General features: G+C 52.6%; 1 protein-coding gene and 1 long non-coding RNA gene across 3 annotated transcripts in view; one reads left to right on the top strand and one right to left on the bottom strand.

The window, feature by feature from the left end:
• Positions 1–3,211: 3,211 nt before the first annotated feature.
• On the bottom strand, positions 3,212–13,152 carry LOC110343029. Of its 2 annotated transcripts, XR_005873111.1 has the most exons (4): positions 11,910–13,152; positions 6,722–6,782; positions 3,770–4,058; positions 3,212–3,362 (listed from the first exon to the last, which is right to left on the bottom strand). It is a non-coding gene; the product is annotated as an uncharacterized LOC110343029 (long non-coding RNA). The 2 variants fall into 2 exon arrangements; XR_005873110.1 differs by having other exon boundaries at positions 6,722–13,149.
• Positions 13,153–14,147: 995 nt separating this feature from the next.
• Tshz3 (teashirt zinc finger homeobox 3) overlaps positions 14,148–18,336 on the top strand; it is a 77,085-nt gene continuing 72,896 nt past the window's right edge. The window contains exon 1 of the mRNA XM_040735494.1: positions 14,148–14,227. Coding sequence (XP_040591428.1) covers positions 14,188–14,227 — 40 coding nt within the window. The 5' untranslated portion in view covers positions 14,148–14,187. The remainder of the gene's footprint in view (positions 14,228–18,336) is intronic.

Here is an 18,336-nt window from a genome sequence, read left to right on the forward strand (position 1 = left end):
CCTTATGCCCCGGGGAGCTGGGGTATGTGTAGATTGGCGAACCCTAGGGTTGCCCCCTGGGACCTCCTCCTGCTGTGTCCCTGAAGTGGTCCACAGTCCAACCCAACTTACGATGAACTGGACAGTCGTGGGTTTTCCTGGAAAGGTGAGCTTGAAGCCTCACCTTTAGCCGAGGAGCTACTGGCAGTTAACAACTACCGGGAAAGGCAGAGTTAGCTTTCTTCAAGGCTGCGACCCCTCGTAGGTTTACCGTTCCTGCGGATGGATGGCCGCACACCTAAGGGCACACAGACGGCGCTAAGGGGCCCGGATAGGTTTAAAAAGATGTGAAAATGCGAAGTTTGGTGGACATGAGATGGCGAGTGGGCCTGGGGAGGAGATGGGATGAGTGTGATCAAAACATACTTTCTGGACGTCTCAAAGAGATAATAATTACTATATATACATATACAAATACAAATACATATACATATACATACATACATATATACATACATGCATATATATGTGCATGTGTGTGTGTGTGTATGTGTGTGTGTATGGAAGGCTAGCTGATGTATATATATGTATATATAAATATGTATATGTATATATATAGTCTAGCTGAGCAGAAACCTTTCCATGTACTGCAGTTACGGTAGTTACGGCCCTGACTCCGCCCCGTCCCCTCCACGTCATTGCCAAAAGAAGAAAAGGAAAACAAAACAAAAAACAAGGAATAACACAAAGCATGTATCTAGCAGAAGACAAGGAGAGGGTCTGAACCGACTTCAGAATCCAAATGCCCCAAAGCAGAGACAGGCGGCATTCACGCTTACTGCAAATCGTAGAGAGAAATGTACACTATGTCGGGCACTTTGCGCTCCGCAGCCCAGCAATCCCTCTGCTAGGTACGCAACACTGAGGCCTGTGTGTTCTCACAGAAGGCTGCATTCCCCCGTTTTCAGAGACCAGGGTCTGTGAAGTATGTAGCCCAGGCCAGCCTGGAACCCCAAATCGTCTCACCACAGAATTCCGAGATCACAAGAATACATGTAGGATGTCTAGCTGGAATTTTTGTTTTTTAAATCATTGCCCCTTGAAAGGGAAAAATAACAGAAATTCCTAATGTATTCATAATATAAAATTTGAAAACAAATCAGCTATAGGTGATCACATAGCTGATACTCAAGAACGCTACTGAATAAAAGGAATGATAAAAAAATGAGCCGTTTATTGTCATTTCATTTTTATCTAAGTGCGGAAACCAACAAGGAGAAGGATAGAGGTGCCCTCCAGGAAGTGAGAACTCGGTTAGGAGTAGTCAGGGGGATTTTCAACCCTGGCTACAGCAAGTTCTCATTGTTGTTTAAAACGTCTTCCCCCACAGCACCGAGACAGAGTTTTGCAAGGTAGCTCAAGCTGGTTTCAAACTTGGAACCCTCTCCTGCCTCACCTGGTTGAATTCTGTGACTACTGTCTGAGAACTGAATAGTTTTATTTCTTATTTATTTAGCTTAATTATATTTGCATATGACTAAATAATCCTACATATTCTTTTTCTTTAACTATATATAAACGTGTGTGTGTGTGACTATGTGTGTCAGGCTGTCTTTGGACTCACAATCCTCCTGCCTCAGCTTCCCCAGTGCTGGGAGAATGTTTTAAAAACTCCCCTTGCTCCTGTGCATTTGTGAAGTGTCTCGCACATGGATACAGGAAGTCAGCAATGAGCCGAAGAAATGCAGAAACGCATCCAGCAGTCAGGAGCGTGCAAGAACCCATTCTAGGCGATGAGCCCTGAGACGATGTGTTCCAGGAGAGACCACCGAGCTGCTTCTCCATCCATGTCTCTGCTATCCCTTGACTTCCCTGCATCCAGAGACCTCTTAAAGGTATGCGCTTTTAAGTTAAGTATCAATTCTGTCTCTCGCACTTAATGAATGTTAATCTTACAGAGTGCTCGTCGTGATTTAGTACGTGGCTTCGAGCAGATTTATTCTTATACAAGTCTACAAAGACTTAAGGTGAGTGCCAGGGTCCAACAGTTCCTCTGTGCCTGGAGATTTCTCATCTAAAAGTCTCAGAGGAGAAGAGGTTCAAGGAGCCACACCCATCACCTCCTGAACAAGTGAACACATTCTGCAGGGGCTGAACATGAGTTTTGTGCATCTTCCACGTAGAAAAAGCCCTGCATCCGAACCCACTAGCTCACTCTTTACTTTAAATATAAGTCTAACACACTTGGGCCTCTGTTTGCAAGAATACATCAGCCATGAAAGGCAAAAGTGAAGCCGAGGGGGTTGCCGGATGCTGAGAAGCTGAGGCGTCTATGTACCAGGGCACACAGCGGTGCTCAGCTCTAATGACAGCTCTTGGGGCCAGACTGTGTCTCTAGGTCTCCAGGGTGTGTCTGCCCTGGAACAGATCACAGCTGGGCAATGAATCACGGCTGCCCCAACACAACTGTGAACTTACTTAAAACATTATGAGATTTGTTTCTCAATTCCTGTTTTCCTGTGTGGAACTAGAATGTGTGGGTTCTCAGGCATAAGCTTTGCAGATGACATCGTGTGTCATGGCTGGACACGTATGGCAAGCTCTAGGCCATTCTGGGCTACATAGTGAGACCTGGTTTGGACATTGTCTAAATGTTTTTTAAAAGCAAGGAACACTTCTAATAAATAGTGGCCATCAAATGTTTAGGGAAACTCATCATCCACACAAGTAAGTCCTATGTCTATTTTCCTATAAACAAGATCCGTAGGAATACTGAAGGAGTCTGAGTATCCAGCCAACCAAAGTCCCTGCATAAAATTATATGAATATAAATATAAAGAAATGCAACTATACAGTACCTGAAACCACAAGCATACATAAACACACATGTGCAAAATGTAATCATATAAAAAGAAATAGGAACACACCCACACCCACACACGTGCAGATTTCATGGGAAGATACTGGTCTGTATTACATGTGTACACACAGCTTGGATCCCATTAAATACTAAGGGGCCGGATGAGGGACTGGTGAGGTGGCTCAGTCTGTTAAGGTGCTTGCTGCCACACCTGATAATCTTAGTTTAGTCCTGGACTAACACAACAAAAGGAGACAACAGTTTCCTACAAGTTGCCCTCCAATCTCCATGGTATGTAAACACACACACACACACACACACACACACATTCTCTCTCTCTCTCTCTCTCTAAATAAATAAATAAGTAACAAATGCAATAATTCTTTTAATTTCATGTACATGGATGTTTTGCCCACATGTATGTCTGTGCGCCATTTGAGTCCCTGGTGCCCAAGGAGATCAGAGACGGCATTAGATCCTCTGGACCCGGAGTTACAGATGATTATGAGCTGCCATGTGAGTGCTGGAAAATAAACCCAGGTCCCCAGGAAGAAAGGTCAGGTCAGTGCTCTTAACCACTGAGCCATCTCTCCAGACGTGCCTGCCTGTATGTGTGTTTGTGTGCGCGCGTGTGAATCAAGGGTAGTTTCGCTGTAGAGCACCTGCCTAGCGTGCACAAGGCCCTGGATTCGTTCTCGGTAACTGCCCACACCACCACCACCACCACCCCCAGGAAAAAAGAAAAGAAAAGGAAAAAAAGAAAAGTTCAGGATTTGGGTGGAATTCACCTATAGCTGAATAATTAAGGGACAGCTGCATCCTCAGAACAAAGTGACCTTTTCATCAAGTTACAAAACATTAAAGGTTAAAGAATGTTTGAAAGGAAGTTAATACTTTTAAAACACTGGGAAAATTGCCATCTGCTCTCACCAAAAATGAGAGTAAAGCGCCAGGTGATCTTTGGGAGGTTCGGCAGGTTCAGCTCCAGCTTGGATCCATGAATGAAGAGCCTCCTCTTCCTCAGCAGACAAGGGGCAGGGCTTGCAACCCATGATCAGTGCCGCACCTGAGCTCAGAGAGGGACCCCTTAGCAGGCTGGCTCCTAATTGCAATCTTGAAGCCATACTCTCTCTCTCGAGGAGAGCAGATCAATGAGAGTGTCAAATTTTCCCAGCTTCTATTTTCCATCTGACCTGGATGGTGCGGATTCCATTCGCCGCTAAGAGGGAAAATAGAAATATCATCGTGGATCCTTAGCAAAGCACTTCCTCTAATGAATGCCTAGAAAGGTCTGAGAGAGCCTCCTTATCAGGCCAGCAAATGCCCAGTCTTCCCTGAAGCCTGTGCCTCCCATCCCCTGCTCCACAATCAAGCTTGCATCCTTTGTCTGTCTGGGAGGTCTGACCCTGTGACTTGTAGCTCTCATGCTGGCTTTTCGGGGCTAGTGGCATGCATGCCCCCCTGGGGAGCCCCTGAGCCTCTCTCCCATCCAGTGGTGACCTCAAAAGCTCCCAGCTTGTGAGTATCCTCCACTTAGATCAGGGAATCTTCCTCCTTGGGTCCCAGATTCTTTAGGTAGAGAGAGAGAGAGAGAGAGAGAGAGCTGCTGTTGTTGTTGGGCAAGTTGTAGACCACACACCCAGCCTCCCATCGTTAATACCAAAGCTTGAACTCGAGTGCCAGGAACAGGTGCACGTGCATATAAGTGCAGATCAGGCCTTCTGCATGCACAGTGCCTTCTAAGAGAAACCGTTCACTGTAAATGGTTCAGGAGAGGTAAGACTCTGGGCTGGGCTGGGCTGGGCTGGAGAGCCACCCTCTGTGTTTCCTACCTTTCCACTTAGCTGCTTGCATTTATGGAAGGGATTGCATGACAAGCTTCTGCGCTGGAGGGTGATCAAGACCCAGCAACAAGCCTTCTCTTTCCTGACCCATAGCTGAGGCCTGAGGATGACTGAGGAAGGACTTCCTGAGACATGGCTATAGGGATACTTTTTTTTCCCTAGACCTTCCCTTGCGGGCGTCCTATCCCCGAGCATACACTCTAGCGGTTAAGAGAAAAATGCCCATTTGGTATTTGAACCAAGCTTTGCTACCAGCTATTAACGTTACTCATTCCCACCAGGCCCAAGACTCCTTAAAACCCTAAGTGACCAGAGCGGACCATGCAGCAATGCCCTCTCGTTGGACACTGTACTTTGAGGACATAGGTAAAACCTGCCATGTGATCCAAAATCAAAGCTGATTCTCCCAGATTTGTACTGGTCACTCCTATTTTTCCTTGGGCTTTTGTTGGTTGGAGACAGTCTCACTACATACCCTACAGCCCTTGCTAGTCCCAACTCTCAACCCTCCCACCTTCCGGTGGTGCCAGGATTGCAAAACTGTAAGATGGCAAGCCAAGCTTATTGCTTGGTGTCCTTACAATTCCTGATCTAGCCCTGGACCAGGGTCTGCTAGGCTCCTGCCCTCCGATAGACTTTTTGGTTGATGACCCAGGAGGACAGCTGGTTTCTGCTGAGCATGTTTAGGGGAGTGTTTTTGAAGGGGGTTCACGTCACCCACTTGTGAACCTGGGAAAGTGCTGGGGATTAAGCAAGGGCTGTCCAGGGCAACTGGTGGTGGTGGGGGGGGGGATCGCTAAACCTTATGAGTGGGGGAGGGGATAAAGTGCTCATCTGCTCATCACTCCACAGCAGAAAAGGAAGATGCTGAAGAGAGAGGTCCCCTTACGTTAGTCTGTACTGAGCCAAGTCTTCCAAGCCAGGGCCAGACCAGACAGCTGACTTGCCATGTGCCTGGGAAGTCAAATACTCCTTGGACATCAACGGCAGTCCTATTTAAAAGCTGGTTCCCTTCATGCTCTCTCCCATATGCCCCTGCTGGGTGTCTATGTGCTGACTAGACATTTACATGTTCCCCTTTGTACACACATAGGGCCTGCCTTGAGCCTGGGTGCTCCTGCTGAGGCTCCTGCCAGCATCCGGTCTGTCCGGAGTCTGCACCTCCATTCCCAGGAGCAAAAGCTCTGGCAGCCATGGCCACACAGTTGAAATCCCAGGCTTGGTGAAACCTGAGGGTCTGACACAGCTCCAAACTGGGCTACCTTCTCGGCCTGTTGCTATGGAACCCTCCCCTCCTGGCAGGTTAGACGTGTCTGCTCCAGAATTTTGGTACCGGGGAGTCTGCAGTGGTCTGAGATGACCAACATAGTAAGCATACTATTAGAAAGGATCCAGGGTCCGGTCGGCCTAATTCCTTGAGAGTTTCTGCAATCCTTCTACTGATGTAAGTGAAGGAGAGACAGAGGCTCTGTGGCATTCCTAACCCTCTAGGCCAGCCCCAAAGCCTTTCTGTGCCCAAGAGCACCTGTAGAGAGTGCCACCTCCCTTCCTTCAGACCTTCCCACCCTCCTGTCTCAGAAGGGCCACGTTTGTCCCTCCTCTGGAGGGCGCTAAAGGAGAGGTGGCAAGGCCAGCTTCTGCCTCCTGCTCAAAGGGGGAGCCCCAGGGACTTCACCATACTCCCACCCCCGCACGCACGCCTAATTTGAATATTTCATTGGCTGCCGCCAGTCTGGTCAATTTATCATGCAAATGCGGGTGCCCTCCGCGCCAGAGAGGAGCCACCGCCCGCGCTGGAGAGCGGCGCCCGATTGGTGGCGCAGACAGCGGCATTTGTAATGTTTTTCTTTGGGCATTAGAGTCATTTACCAATGCCATCGCAGCAACTTCAGGCACTGCATCACAAGCCACTTAAAGGGTTTTATTGGCAGCTTTGAAACTTCTTAACATGTTCTTTTTATTTTATACCAGGTGTCGACCAGTTGTCTGACCTTCCCCTCGTGGCCCCAGCCACCCACCCACCCCAAAAGCTACCAACCTCACAAACTGGTTCGTTCCCTCAGAACTGGTGCACTGGGTGGTGACAGCTCTGCTTTGACCTAGGAGAAGAACGCATAGATCCTAAATGGATAGCCTAAAAAAATTCTTTGACGGTCAAGGAGAGAGACTCTTTTAAAAAAGAGAGAGAACAACATGGGGGGGAATACAAGCGACGGAAGACACGCTGCAGCAAAGACAAAAATCTAGTAAGGACTTCTGTGGATCTTTAGATCTTCTAAGACAGAAGAGCCCCTGGGGGCCAGACACCACTTGAATATTACATAATCTGACCCCCTGGCCCCCTATCGTCCAACTACAAGTGGTATTTATCAAGTATTCAAGACATAGCCAAGAGAAAAGAATAGAGCCTCTCGCCCCTCTTTACCTATTCAGTGCTGTGTTCGGTCTTCCCCGTTTGGGAAGTGGAAACAGCCAAACACCATCGCGAATTAGAAAGCACAAGCAGCGCCCCAGGAAGAGAGGAAAGGGAACGAGATCCCTCGTGGGGGTTTGGCGAATGCCCTGGCCAGTTGCTGAGACCATTTGGTAAGGAAGGTGGCTGTTTGGTTCCTCGATGACCCGGTGTTTTGACTGCTGGGACCTCTACCTCCTTTATTCGAAGAGCCGGGCGGGGGTGGGGATGGGAGAGGGGGTTCTGACCAGCATCGAGTCACTAACATCTGCGAGCGCTCGCCGCCGCCGCGCGGGAGCAGGTGGGCATCTTCCGCATCCCCATCCACAAAGCGCTATCCCCACTCCTAGCCAGGAGCGAGTCCCACCTCGACTGGCGATGGCTATCTTGAACACGGGTCTTGTTTGTGTTTAAGATGTCCAAATGGTTTCTAAATATCTATTTCACCCAGTGGAGTTGGAGAGAATGTAGGACTGGGAGCCCTAAGGAGAAATCCTCCTTAGGGCCCCCCCAATCCGCAGGTGGGATCTGACTAAAGGGTATTTCACTGGCGACTGTGCTCTTTAAATGGGTTTAATCGGGTCCCGTCCTCTTCAGACCGAAATACTAAGACTTTCTGTTTTCTTTATTTGATCTTCGGTCTCCAAAAAGTTTTCTGAAACTTCGGTAAACGAATGAAAAAAAGCATTTCGGGGAGAAAACGGAGGTATTTGAAAATGCCCCGCTGAGTATGCAGGAAAGACTGTGTGGGGGGGGGGGATGGAGAGAAGGAATCAACTCCCCACCCCCACCCCTACCGGGCACAATGGATAACTAGGCTGCCTAGCTTAGGTCCAGACCCTATCCCACCCCGAATTTTTCATCTTCTGCCCCTCTGTTAAATTAGGTTTAGTTTTTGTTTTACTTTTCTTTAGACGCATTGCTAACTGCCTGGGAATCTGGGATGGGGCGTGGGGGAATGAAGCTACTAGAAGGGGAAATTTCTTGGGGTGGGAAGGGGGGAAGGCTGCCTCCCTGAGATTCCTAAACAAAGTCCTCCCTACTCTGGTCAACTACCTTCCAACCCGCCCCATCCGCATCCTGACTGATTCCCAGCATCAAAGGCTGCAGGAGAAGGACGCTCACTCAACACCTGCAGACTCACACTGACCACGTAGGCAACGTTGAGCCTTCACCTCCAAGTCCCGAGACTTGAGAAATTTAGACACCACACCATGATGGGGGTGGTGTGTGTGTGTATGTGTGTGTGTGTGTGTGTGTGTGTGTGTGTGCCTGATTGTGTGAGTCCGGTGTGTTGGATCTGGATAGTGCTTCACCCTCCCCAAACTAACTCTTGATTTTACATAAAACCACCCTCTTCCTTTTCTTCTAAGATCGTTCCCCCCTCCACCCCTGTGCATCTGACACGGCTCTCTCCACAAGCCCCACAGAAGCAACATTAATATACTGCCCCGACTTTCAAAGGTTTATTCCACGTTCCAACTGTAAAAGTTCTTGGGAGAACTCACAGACAAAACATCTGGTTTTTTCAAACAAAGCTACCAGCTACCGGGGAAAAGAAGAGAAACAAAACTTCACTGCCAGTGTAAAAGCACCTTTTGCCAACAAGTTACCCGCCTGCATGGAGGGCCTGGCTCAGGCCCTACCTAACCTCCAGCTTTAGTAGCAACTAAAAGCCCAATTCCTGAATGAAGTGTGCAAATAGTGAAAGTAGGAGGAGTCTCAGGACCTATGGCATTTCCCAGTCTCTGCCTAACCCACAAAAGCCACGGGGATAAAGCAGGTCCAGGACATTTCCCAACCACTTCAGGCTGGAGAGGATCCAGGGCTAGGACTCCCTGTCAAGGCCCACCTGGGGGTTGTAGCCCTTGCCATCACTAAAGGCTCCCAGAGTCCTTGCCCTTCAAGGTGACACTTTCATGGACCCAGCAGGTACCCCCTTTCTGAGGTAGGAGTTTAGGTCCTAGGTATCTTGGGGATGCCAGCCAACCCTAGGTCCTTGTCCTGGCATGGTGGCATTTAGGACAGCTCCTTCCTCTTGGTGGGCATTCAACTGAAGACATACCCCAGCCTTCCTTGGACCAGGAGGGCTGTCATCTAACTGCCCTTAGTTGCCACCCAGAACACAAACTTGGCTGCCTCCAGGCAGTGGTCAAGCTACTACTTTCCATTTGTAAACAGTATATTGTGCTGGGGGGGGGTCAGTCCCTTGCTCCTCCAAATGCTTCTTGGCAATGCCCTACCCTTGGGGGGCTCAGGCTAGTCAAGATGGATGAGACTATGATTGGAAAGGTACCAGGAATGGAAACCTAGTGTCCAAAACTGGAAAAGCTGGGTAGGATGTCTAACCCTTGCCCCAGACAACTCTCTCTGGAGGTTTCTGCAGACTGTTCCCCCATCTGAAGACAGTGGGTCACCCCGTTTCCACCGAGTGTGAGATGCAGTCTTGGGTCAGGATCCCCTTCTTGGCTATAGGGAATGCCAAGAGCTAACAATATGACCACCTGATTTCAAAGCGAATCTCCTGACCAGAGCTCACAGTGTCTGTCATGGGCTTTAGCCCCTGGGTGTTTAGGTGAGTCGTTTTAATTTCCTTCAATTCTTTCTTCCTCCTTCTATTTCAGGGGCTTAAGAGATTATTCCCGGAAATGCAGCACCTCCAGGTAGAAGCATCTGACTTAGACATTTATAGCCCAGCACAATTCAAAGTGGACCAGAGGTTCCAAGGTACTTGTACAGAGAAGGAAAGCCTGTCTTTGCCTTTAAAGGGTAACCGAGTTTCTATGAAGAGTGGGGTAAGGGGTTTCTACATAGTATATCCTTTACAGAATTCTATCTCCTCCACCATGAATGGGTTTTCTGCCCTCTAGCAGAGTGTGTAAACAGCTGAACGGCTGTGTGTGGAGCCCAGATCCTGAAGCACAGGCAACTTTCCCCCAGCGTGCCTGCCCAAACCTTCCTGGCCTTTTCCAGAACCCAAAGGAACCTTGGCGCTTGCTCGGACCCAGCTCTTTTCCCTTCGGAGTTCCCTAAGTGCCGCCGAAAGGGTTGCTTGCCGGCGGGGCAGTCGACAGAAATATTTACAACAATAATAAAGTCAGGTCAAATGCCGGGTAGACTTCATTCAGATGTCATAGGGGTAGGAACCTGCATATACCCTTCCCCTGAGCTTCTCAGAGCAAACAGAAGGCCTTGGGGAGGGTCAGACTCATCAGGGACACCTGTGTGTGTGTGTGTGTGTGTGTGTGTGTGTGTGTGTGTGTGTGTTTACCATCTGGGTAGTTGCAGAAGGAGCGAGAACGGAAAGAAGCCAAAACTGGAGCTCAGAAAGCCAGGGGCTATCCGCAAGCACTGGTTTCTCAAGGTTCTGCCCCCCCCTTTTTTTGTAATAAGTGAATTACAGACCTACTGCTACCTAGACACCATTTCTCCCTAAATGGAATCCTTCCTTTTCACTGAGAGTCCATCGGTCCACATTTCTCCAGTCAGCCCTGGGAAGCCCAGTCAGCCCCGATTATGCAAAGTTTTTTTTCCCCCACTTGAAATCTTGCTAAGTGCAGCGGGCGAACTCCACAGCCTAGACCAGGTTGAGGGACTTAAGGTCCTGCATTCAGGTAGTTTCACGGTCTATTTTGTGCGATTGGGGGGGTTCTCTTTTAGTTACACCCAGCCCTACCACAGAAAAGAAAATAAATCCTAGTGAAATATAAGGACTAGGTTGACCTTGCCCGCTTTCCTCAGTTCCGTCTCTAGAATGACTTGAAAAACCTATGCACGTGTTGGAATCCTCAAATTAGGGGTGAATAGGTGCTTGTAGCTAAAAGAACTCAAGCAGAAATCAGGAACCCAAGCAGTGCCAAGCCGGCCGGGTCTGTTTGAGTGCCCCACCGGGCAAGGCAGTGTGGTCATAGTGTGCACACCGCACAGCCCGACTTGTGCGTGACAGGCTGTCGCTGCAATGTGCAGCCCATTGACACTGATGGATGCGCCAATGGTTGGACGGACAGATGTTAGGGCGGATCACACAGAGCTCCGCGCCTGAGCAGGGAGGGAAAGGCACTGGCGAGCAGGGGTGCCCGCAGGCAACAAGAGGACCGGCCCTTAGGCCACCGGAGAGGGGGTTCGCGGCAAGGGAACGAAGGTTGAGAGAGCAGCAAAGAGAAGGAAAGGGAGAGGGAAGCATCCTTTGGGCGAACTCCCTGTGAGCGCTTTGCCCAGCACTGTAAGCGTGTCGCCGCCGGCGTGCCCAAATGGGTGCCCCATGCTTGGAACGTGAGCTGGGGACCTTCGGGGTCTGACTTCCAGCGGCAACGACCCTGGTCCAGGCCAGCGGGGTCCCGTAGCCACCTGAACCCGTGAGGCCAACGGCAGGGCCAGCCGACTCGACTCACCACCGATCCCTCGCTCGCAAGAAGCGTTACCCGCGCCCTGGGGCCGCGTCTCCTCGGCCTAGAGGAGACGCCGCTTCGGCTTCTGCGGCCACTGGCACCAAGCGGCTCGGGTGTGCCCACCCACGGGTACGACACACACACACACACACACACACACACACACACACACACACACACACACACACACACGCAGGCAGCCCGGGAGCCCGGCCTCAAGCCGTCTCCGGCCTTTCGGCTCCACCCGGGATCTTGGCACCGGGTTAGCTCGCAGAGCGCCTAGGCGCTGCAGCGGGCTGCACAGCCCCGGAGGACATCAGCCACACATCTGCATTCAGGCAGGCGTCTGGACCCAGCCCAAGCCCGCCGGAGACTTTTGATCTTACCGGTAGGGTGAGATCTTGGGTCTCCAGGTCTACAAGAAAAAGAAAGCACGCTGGTGAACTTTCAAAACTTGAAGAACAACCACAAGAGAGCGTGGAAAAAGAAACAGGGTTGAAAAAGAGGGGAGAGAAGAATAAGTTTAAAATAATAAGGGGAGAAAGAAAGAAAAAGAAGAAGAAGAAAGCAAGGAAGGAAGGCCAGCCAGGGTTTGCAGCTTCCAGTGCGCTCAGGCTGCGGCTAGTCCTGGGGCGCAGGGCGCGGGCCCTAGGGTGGACTGTGGGCCTCGGGGGGCTCCAATGGATGCCAGGGCCCCCAGACACAGTGCGTCTCCGGGGACCTGGGGGCCCAGAGGCCACCTTTAGCCACAACCGCCCAGCAGCGCCCCGGAGCCCCGCTGCGCCGCGGCCGCCCCATTCTCGGCCTAAGAGCTGGCCCAGGGAGACGCAATCGAGCCCGCAGCGCATCGATGCGCCGCCGCCCGGGCTCTGGCTGCCGCTCCACCGTCACCACCGCCCGAGGGTCGCCCGCGTGAATTATCCCAGCCCGCCGGCGCCCTCGCCGCCAGAGTAAGTGAGCTTCCGTGGCCCTGTCGCCAACGCAACCCCGCAACCAGCCAGCTGCCTCTTTCTCTGGGCGCATCGGCCGGGTCCCTCCTGGATCCTCTCGCAACCCAATCAACCCGATCAATAATCAACCCCCTTCGCCCAGAACTGCCCCTGAGCCGGGCGCGGCTAGGGGCGGCCCTCCTGTCCGAGACGCACCCAGACCTGGGCTTCTCCTGCCGCCCCCACCCCGTCCCGCCACCTTGGAACCGCCATCACCACGGGTGTGGGGGGGGGTGCGCGGCCAGTTGCCCCAGGGGGCAAGACGCGGGGTGCTGAGACTGGAGATAGTCCCAAAGTCAGTAAAGGAAACTTGGAGGTGCGTCCCCTCCCCCCTCCCACGCTCACCCCCGAAACGCGCCTGGGAAAGTTTGCCTAAGGGGGGGGAAAAGAAAACCAGACACACAGAGGGAGGTAGCCACGGTGGGTCCCAGGAGAAGAGCTCCAGGACCCGCACCCACGGTACCCCGCGCCTCCTCCTCTCTCTGGTGTGACCCGGGGTGGTGGTGGTGGTGGGACTCCGGGCCCTGGGATCTTTGCAAAGAGGGGGTAACCATCCCGAGCCGGGGAGCGCTCCCAGGCTTTGCACGCGCGCGGCGAGTGGATCGGAGTGAGGGCCTCCGGGAGGGGCCACGGGATGAGCCCCGGGGTGGGGAAAGGAGGGATGGGCAGGGGCGGTGGGGGGGCGCTGTGGGCTCCCCGCGGGACCGGCTCGGCTGCGCGGGGGACCCGCGCCCCTGCGTGAGCGCACGGGGCGGAGGCAGAGGGCCGGGTCTCTGGGTGCCTGGACTTGGGCGGCGGGGAGGAGGGAATCCTAGGCGGGATATCGGGGGGCCGGGAGCTGGGGGGCGCCCCCGCGGGCAGGGCGAGTGACACGATCATCTCCTTTTCCTTTAAGCTTGCCTGTTGCCGACGCCGCCGCTCCAGCCGCCGTGCGCCGCGGGCAGAAGACTGGACCGGCGCTGAGCCCCCGGGGCCGCAGTGGCGGCTGCGCCCCCCACACCCCACCCCGAACCCCCCCTCTACACCTCCACCCCCCGGATGCCTTGACCTCCCTGCCCGGGGGCGGGAAGCGGGGCTGGACCCGCCGGGGTCGCTCCCGGGCTCCTCCTTCTCCTCCTCCTCCTCATCCCTCTGCCCGCCTTCTCCTCCCTCTCTCCCCGCCCCACCCCGCCCCCCCTTAGCCCCGAACCCCGCGCACCTCGTCTAGGGGGACGGGGTGTGGGGGGGTGGGGAGAGAGAGAGAGAGGGCGATCGCTCCTCCCCGCCCCCTCCTCCTCCTTGGACCTCTGGAGCGATTTGTCAAACTTCCCATTCCGCCGGCGGCGTGGTCCTCCTCCTCCTCCTCCTCTGCCTCCTCCTCCTCCTCCTCCTCCCCCCACTGCGCTCCTCCTTCCTCGCGCCCGCCCTCCTTCCCTCCGCACGTTCGGGGATCGCGGCGGAGCGCAGCGAGGTTGGAGGGGGGGGGGGACGCGGAGAGCCGGGGCGCAGCAGCAGCATCCTGCGGGCGGCCGCTCTCCAGGGGGGGGTGGGAAGGCTGCGAGCAGGCAGGCCCGCCTCGCCCCCCTCCCCGCCGCCCCTCCCTCCCTCCCTCCCTCCCCTCCCTCCCTCGGCTCAGCCCGGCAGCGGCGGCGGCGGCGGCGGCGGCGGCGGCGGCGGCAGTCGCGGGAGAAGCATCATGCCGAGGAGGAAGCAGCAGGCGCCCCGGCGCGCAGCAGGTACGAGCGGCTTCCCCTTCCTTCCTCCGGTCCGCCGCCTCCTCTTCCTCTGCTCGCGCCGCGCCTCCGGGCTGCCGGGGGAGAAGGGGGGGTGGGTCCCCGGCGCTGCTCGCCGCACTCCTCTCCTTTTTTTTCCTCTTCCCTCTCTCCTCTCCTCTCTCTCTCTCTCTCTCTCTCTGCGGGCGCAGAGTAACTCCGGGAGCCCGCTCGGCTGGCTGGCTCGCCGCTTTCCTGCCCCGGGGTGTGCGCGCGCGCGCCCCCCCTCCTGGCTGCCCCACTACTATGCTCTCTCTCTGTCTCTCTCTCTCTCTCTCTGTCTCTGTCTCTCTCTCTCTCTCTCTCTCTCTCTCTCTCTCTCTCTCTCTCTCTCTCTCTCTCTCTCTCTGTCTCTCTCTCTCTTTCACTCTCTCTCACTCTCTCTCTCTCTCTCTGCCTCTCTCCCCGCGCGCGCGAGACCCGCTTTTGCACAACCCTCCCGGGGACGACCGACCGAGCCGGGTTAGGTCTGTCCCCTACCTCGCCTCCGCGGCTCGGGCTTGCAGCAGGGTGGGAAAGGCGCTCTCCATCCAACCCGTGTTTTTCGGTAGTGGTGGTAGTGGTGGTGGTGGTGGGGTGAGGGCGGCGGGCGGGGTCACCTGAGTTCTCCAGGACACCTTCCGTGTTGTCCTGGGTACTACCCGGTGCCCACTCGGACGGGAGCTAAAGCGAGCGAGTGAGCTAGCCTATCCCCCCTCTGGCCACCTTACTGCTAATTCGATTGATTTCTTCGTTTATTGGGCCCAAACCGGGTACAGCGGTGGAAAAACCAGAGCGCACAGGGTCTGCGTATTGTCAGATGACTGTCAGGTCAGTGTTGGATGCTGACATTTCCTTGCTCTCTTCAGTGTCTTCTTACCCACCCCCCCTCTCTTTCCGGGGCTGCTGTTCTCTAACCTCTTGTAGCACTTAGTTCTGGGATATATCTGAATACCCACCACCACCCCTCTTTTTCCGCCAGGAACGTCAACTCCTGTTAGGTCTGAACTGATTCCCCCCCCCCTTCCTTCTGGAAAAGAGAATCATCATTTAAAACAAAACAAAATCCACACACACACACACACACACACACACACACACAACATTATTTTGCAATAATGTCGGTTTCGGGGGGCACGTTGGCTGGAGGAAGGGTTTCTGGCCGGTTGCCACCCTTGATTTGATGACTGATTGATCGCCCGTCATGCCTGTGCCTTTGATCTATTCATTCCCAATAAACATCAATAAATCACTCGCGGTAGTGAGGCCAAGCTCTCCGTGACGTCAGGAGGGCCCTGTTAGTGCAACTTCAGGGATTTGGGGGCGGCTTGCCGGGGAGAGAGGGCCACATATGGACGTGGTGTATTTTGATGGGAATAACACTCAGACGTGCAAAGGCTCAGATGCCGCCTGGAGGGGAGGGTAACTTAAGAGTCCTTTTCTTTATAGTCTTCTTTCCTTTCTCTTCTCTTTTGATAGAAGAGGGGAGGGCCGAGGCAAGACTCTGCGCGCTGGGCTGGTGGTATCCAGGTTGGTGGTGGCGGTACCCTAGCTGGTGGTGACTGCCGTGGGCAGTGATGACTCTCAGATACAGATCAGCTTGGCTCCCAACTCAGATGCACTCTGGCCTTTGGTCGGTCTCTTTAACCGGGGTCACAGAGAAGGAACCAGTAGGCGACTCCTCCCAGAAGTGTGCTGGCCTGTCAAGTCAGTGACACCTTAGGGAGGGATTAAACTTGGTTCGGTGCACAGGACAGAAAGCGTGCTTTCCTCTGTAGTCAGTGTTACCCAAATTTAGAAAGTTTGGAAGATCCCAAACAAGAGAGCTCACCTCCTCACTGATGCTGCCTGCTGCTCATCCCACCTCCTCCTTTAAATTCCAGGGTTTAGCAGTGAGCTTATCTACCCAAAAATAAACTCTAAAACTTTGGAGGCATCCTTTACAAAGATGGGTCCTAGGAATGTCTTGGGTTTCTTCCAGTCTGCGTTTTTTTTTTCTCTTTTCTTTTCTTTTCTTTCTTTCCTTTTCGGGTACATTTTTTCCCCCTAAGGTATCTCTGCCTCCATCCAGTGAAACATGTGTGGTTCCATCTTTACACTTGATCTTGAACTCTGGGGCTTTTCTTTACTGTCCCACCCTGCCCATGTGATGAGTTCCTCAAATGCGCTGTTAGTTTAGTTTGGTTAGTATTTATCTATTTTTATTTATTTATTTTTTTAAAGCAACCTGTTCACTAACTTTTTTTTTTTGCACTTTTAAGCCAGCCAGGGGAAAAAAAAATCTCAGGTCAGTTAAGGCAAATTCATTATATAAAAACCTGACTAATGGGAGAGGGAAGAATGGCTTTGCTCTATCAAAACGACCCGTCAAAACGACTTTGTTTCATATTTGATTTAATTGTCTCTCTCCTGACAGGCACATTCATCAATAGCTTAATGGTCAATCAGAAGTTGGCAGAACGAGTGCTTTCATTCTTTCCTCATAAGCCTGGTTTTGGGTTTTACTTTATCAGAATGCCTCTGCCTAATGGACGTGTGGAGGAGGGGTGCAGGACAGAAAGCCCTTCCACACTTAGGCTGCTTATAAAGTACGCCCAGCCCAGGCCAGTGAGTGTGTGTTGCTCTGTTTGCTTGTTTGGGCTACAAACTTCTCTGCTTTCCCTCCCCACCCCCCCTTTTATTTTTTTTAAGTTCCCACAGCTGCTTTTGGGACATACTGGGAGTGATGACAAACTGATTGCTTTGTCCTGATAGAGAGACGGTGGGGGAGGGGGAAAAAAAAAAGGATGTCTGCTGATTGGCGACTGGAAATCCTGTCCACAGCAACCTTGAGAATACTCGAGAATCCACACACACACACACACACACACACACACACACACACACACACACACACGCCCCCTCCCCCCTCCCAAACTGAAAGGTCCGCTCAGCCATAAAAAAAAAAGAAAGGAAAAAAAGAAAAGTTGTTTTGCCAGCTTCATTAGTGTTCACCTAATTAGCTGTAAACCTGATGGATTCCTGACAGCTTTAATGATTGGAGATGACAACCCTGACGCAGTGTCATGCAGCAGAATTAGGTTTGCAGCTAGTTTGATGTAATCAAGTTGATATTACACAGTCCTGGCTGCCTTTAGTTGTGCCTTAACTCAATTTTCTGCCGCAGGTGACAAATGGGCTTTGGTACCTGGATAATCATGTCATAGGAATTAGGGCCCTTTTTAATGGTCTGGGGTAGAATAACAACCACATAGGACCCAGAGCTGGGGAGAGCTTGCAGACAAGCACACAGGTGCAGGCAGGCTGTCTCATCTAGGCCAAATGCAACAGAGCTCTCCCGGCAAGGCCGGAGAAGCAGGCTCCAGGAATCCCTGAAAAGATCGGTTTCTGCAATTTAGATTTCGGAGATAGGAATTATGTGTGATCTGGAGTCTTTCTGCAGAGAGAAAGACTGGGGGAGAGAGAGGAGTTTCTTCACCTGCTGGACTGAAATCTGGGCACATGCTTGTAAGAGGGCCAGGCATTTGTACTGGGAGATTGCTGTTGCCCACCGAAGCTGGGTTGGGAATGGCCGGCGTTCTTCAGGCAAAATTGCCATTATGCCTTGCTTAAAGTAGGACCCCCCCCCCACCAGCAATAGTGTTTGTTTTTAAACAAGTATCTTCAGAAACATAGAAGTGCTGAATTAGAGTAATCCTTAACGGCATGTTATATTTCAGCCACATATGTCCATTTCTGGAGGATGTATCACAGTAGATCACCGTTCGGCTTTAAAAAAAAATTCAGTGGGCAACAACTCATCCACGACTTCCGTGTTCTTTCCCTTTCTTTCTCTCTCTTATTTCTTGCAAAGGGATGTTCTTCTGGGGGAGTTCCTGGGTAGGTAGCATCCTGAGGGGCAAACTTCAGGCCTCCTGACTTTGGTTAAAAAGGGACAAGGATCAGCTGGTGTCGTTGAACTCCGTGGGCCTCCCCGGCAGAGGTGGAAGGCCTTTGGCGCTGCCAGTGGATGTGCTCATGGCCGAGGGGTGGCCCACCTAAGGGTTGGCTCACCTGGCGGTGTGCCTATGACACCTTCGTCAAGCTGCTCCCTA

This window comes from Mesocricetus auratus, unplaced genomic scaffold (genome assembly GCF_017639785.1).
Source record: "Mesocricetus auratus isolate SY011 unplaced genomic scaffold, BCM_Maur_2.0 Super-Scaffold_100046, whole genome shotgun sequence".
Taxonomy (NCBI): domain Eukaryota; kingdom Metazoa; phylum Chordata; class Mammalia; order Rodentia; family Cricetidae; genus Mesocricetus; species Mesocricetus auratus.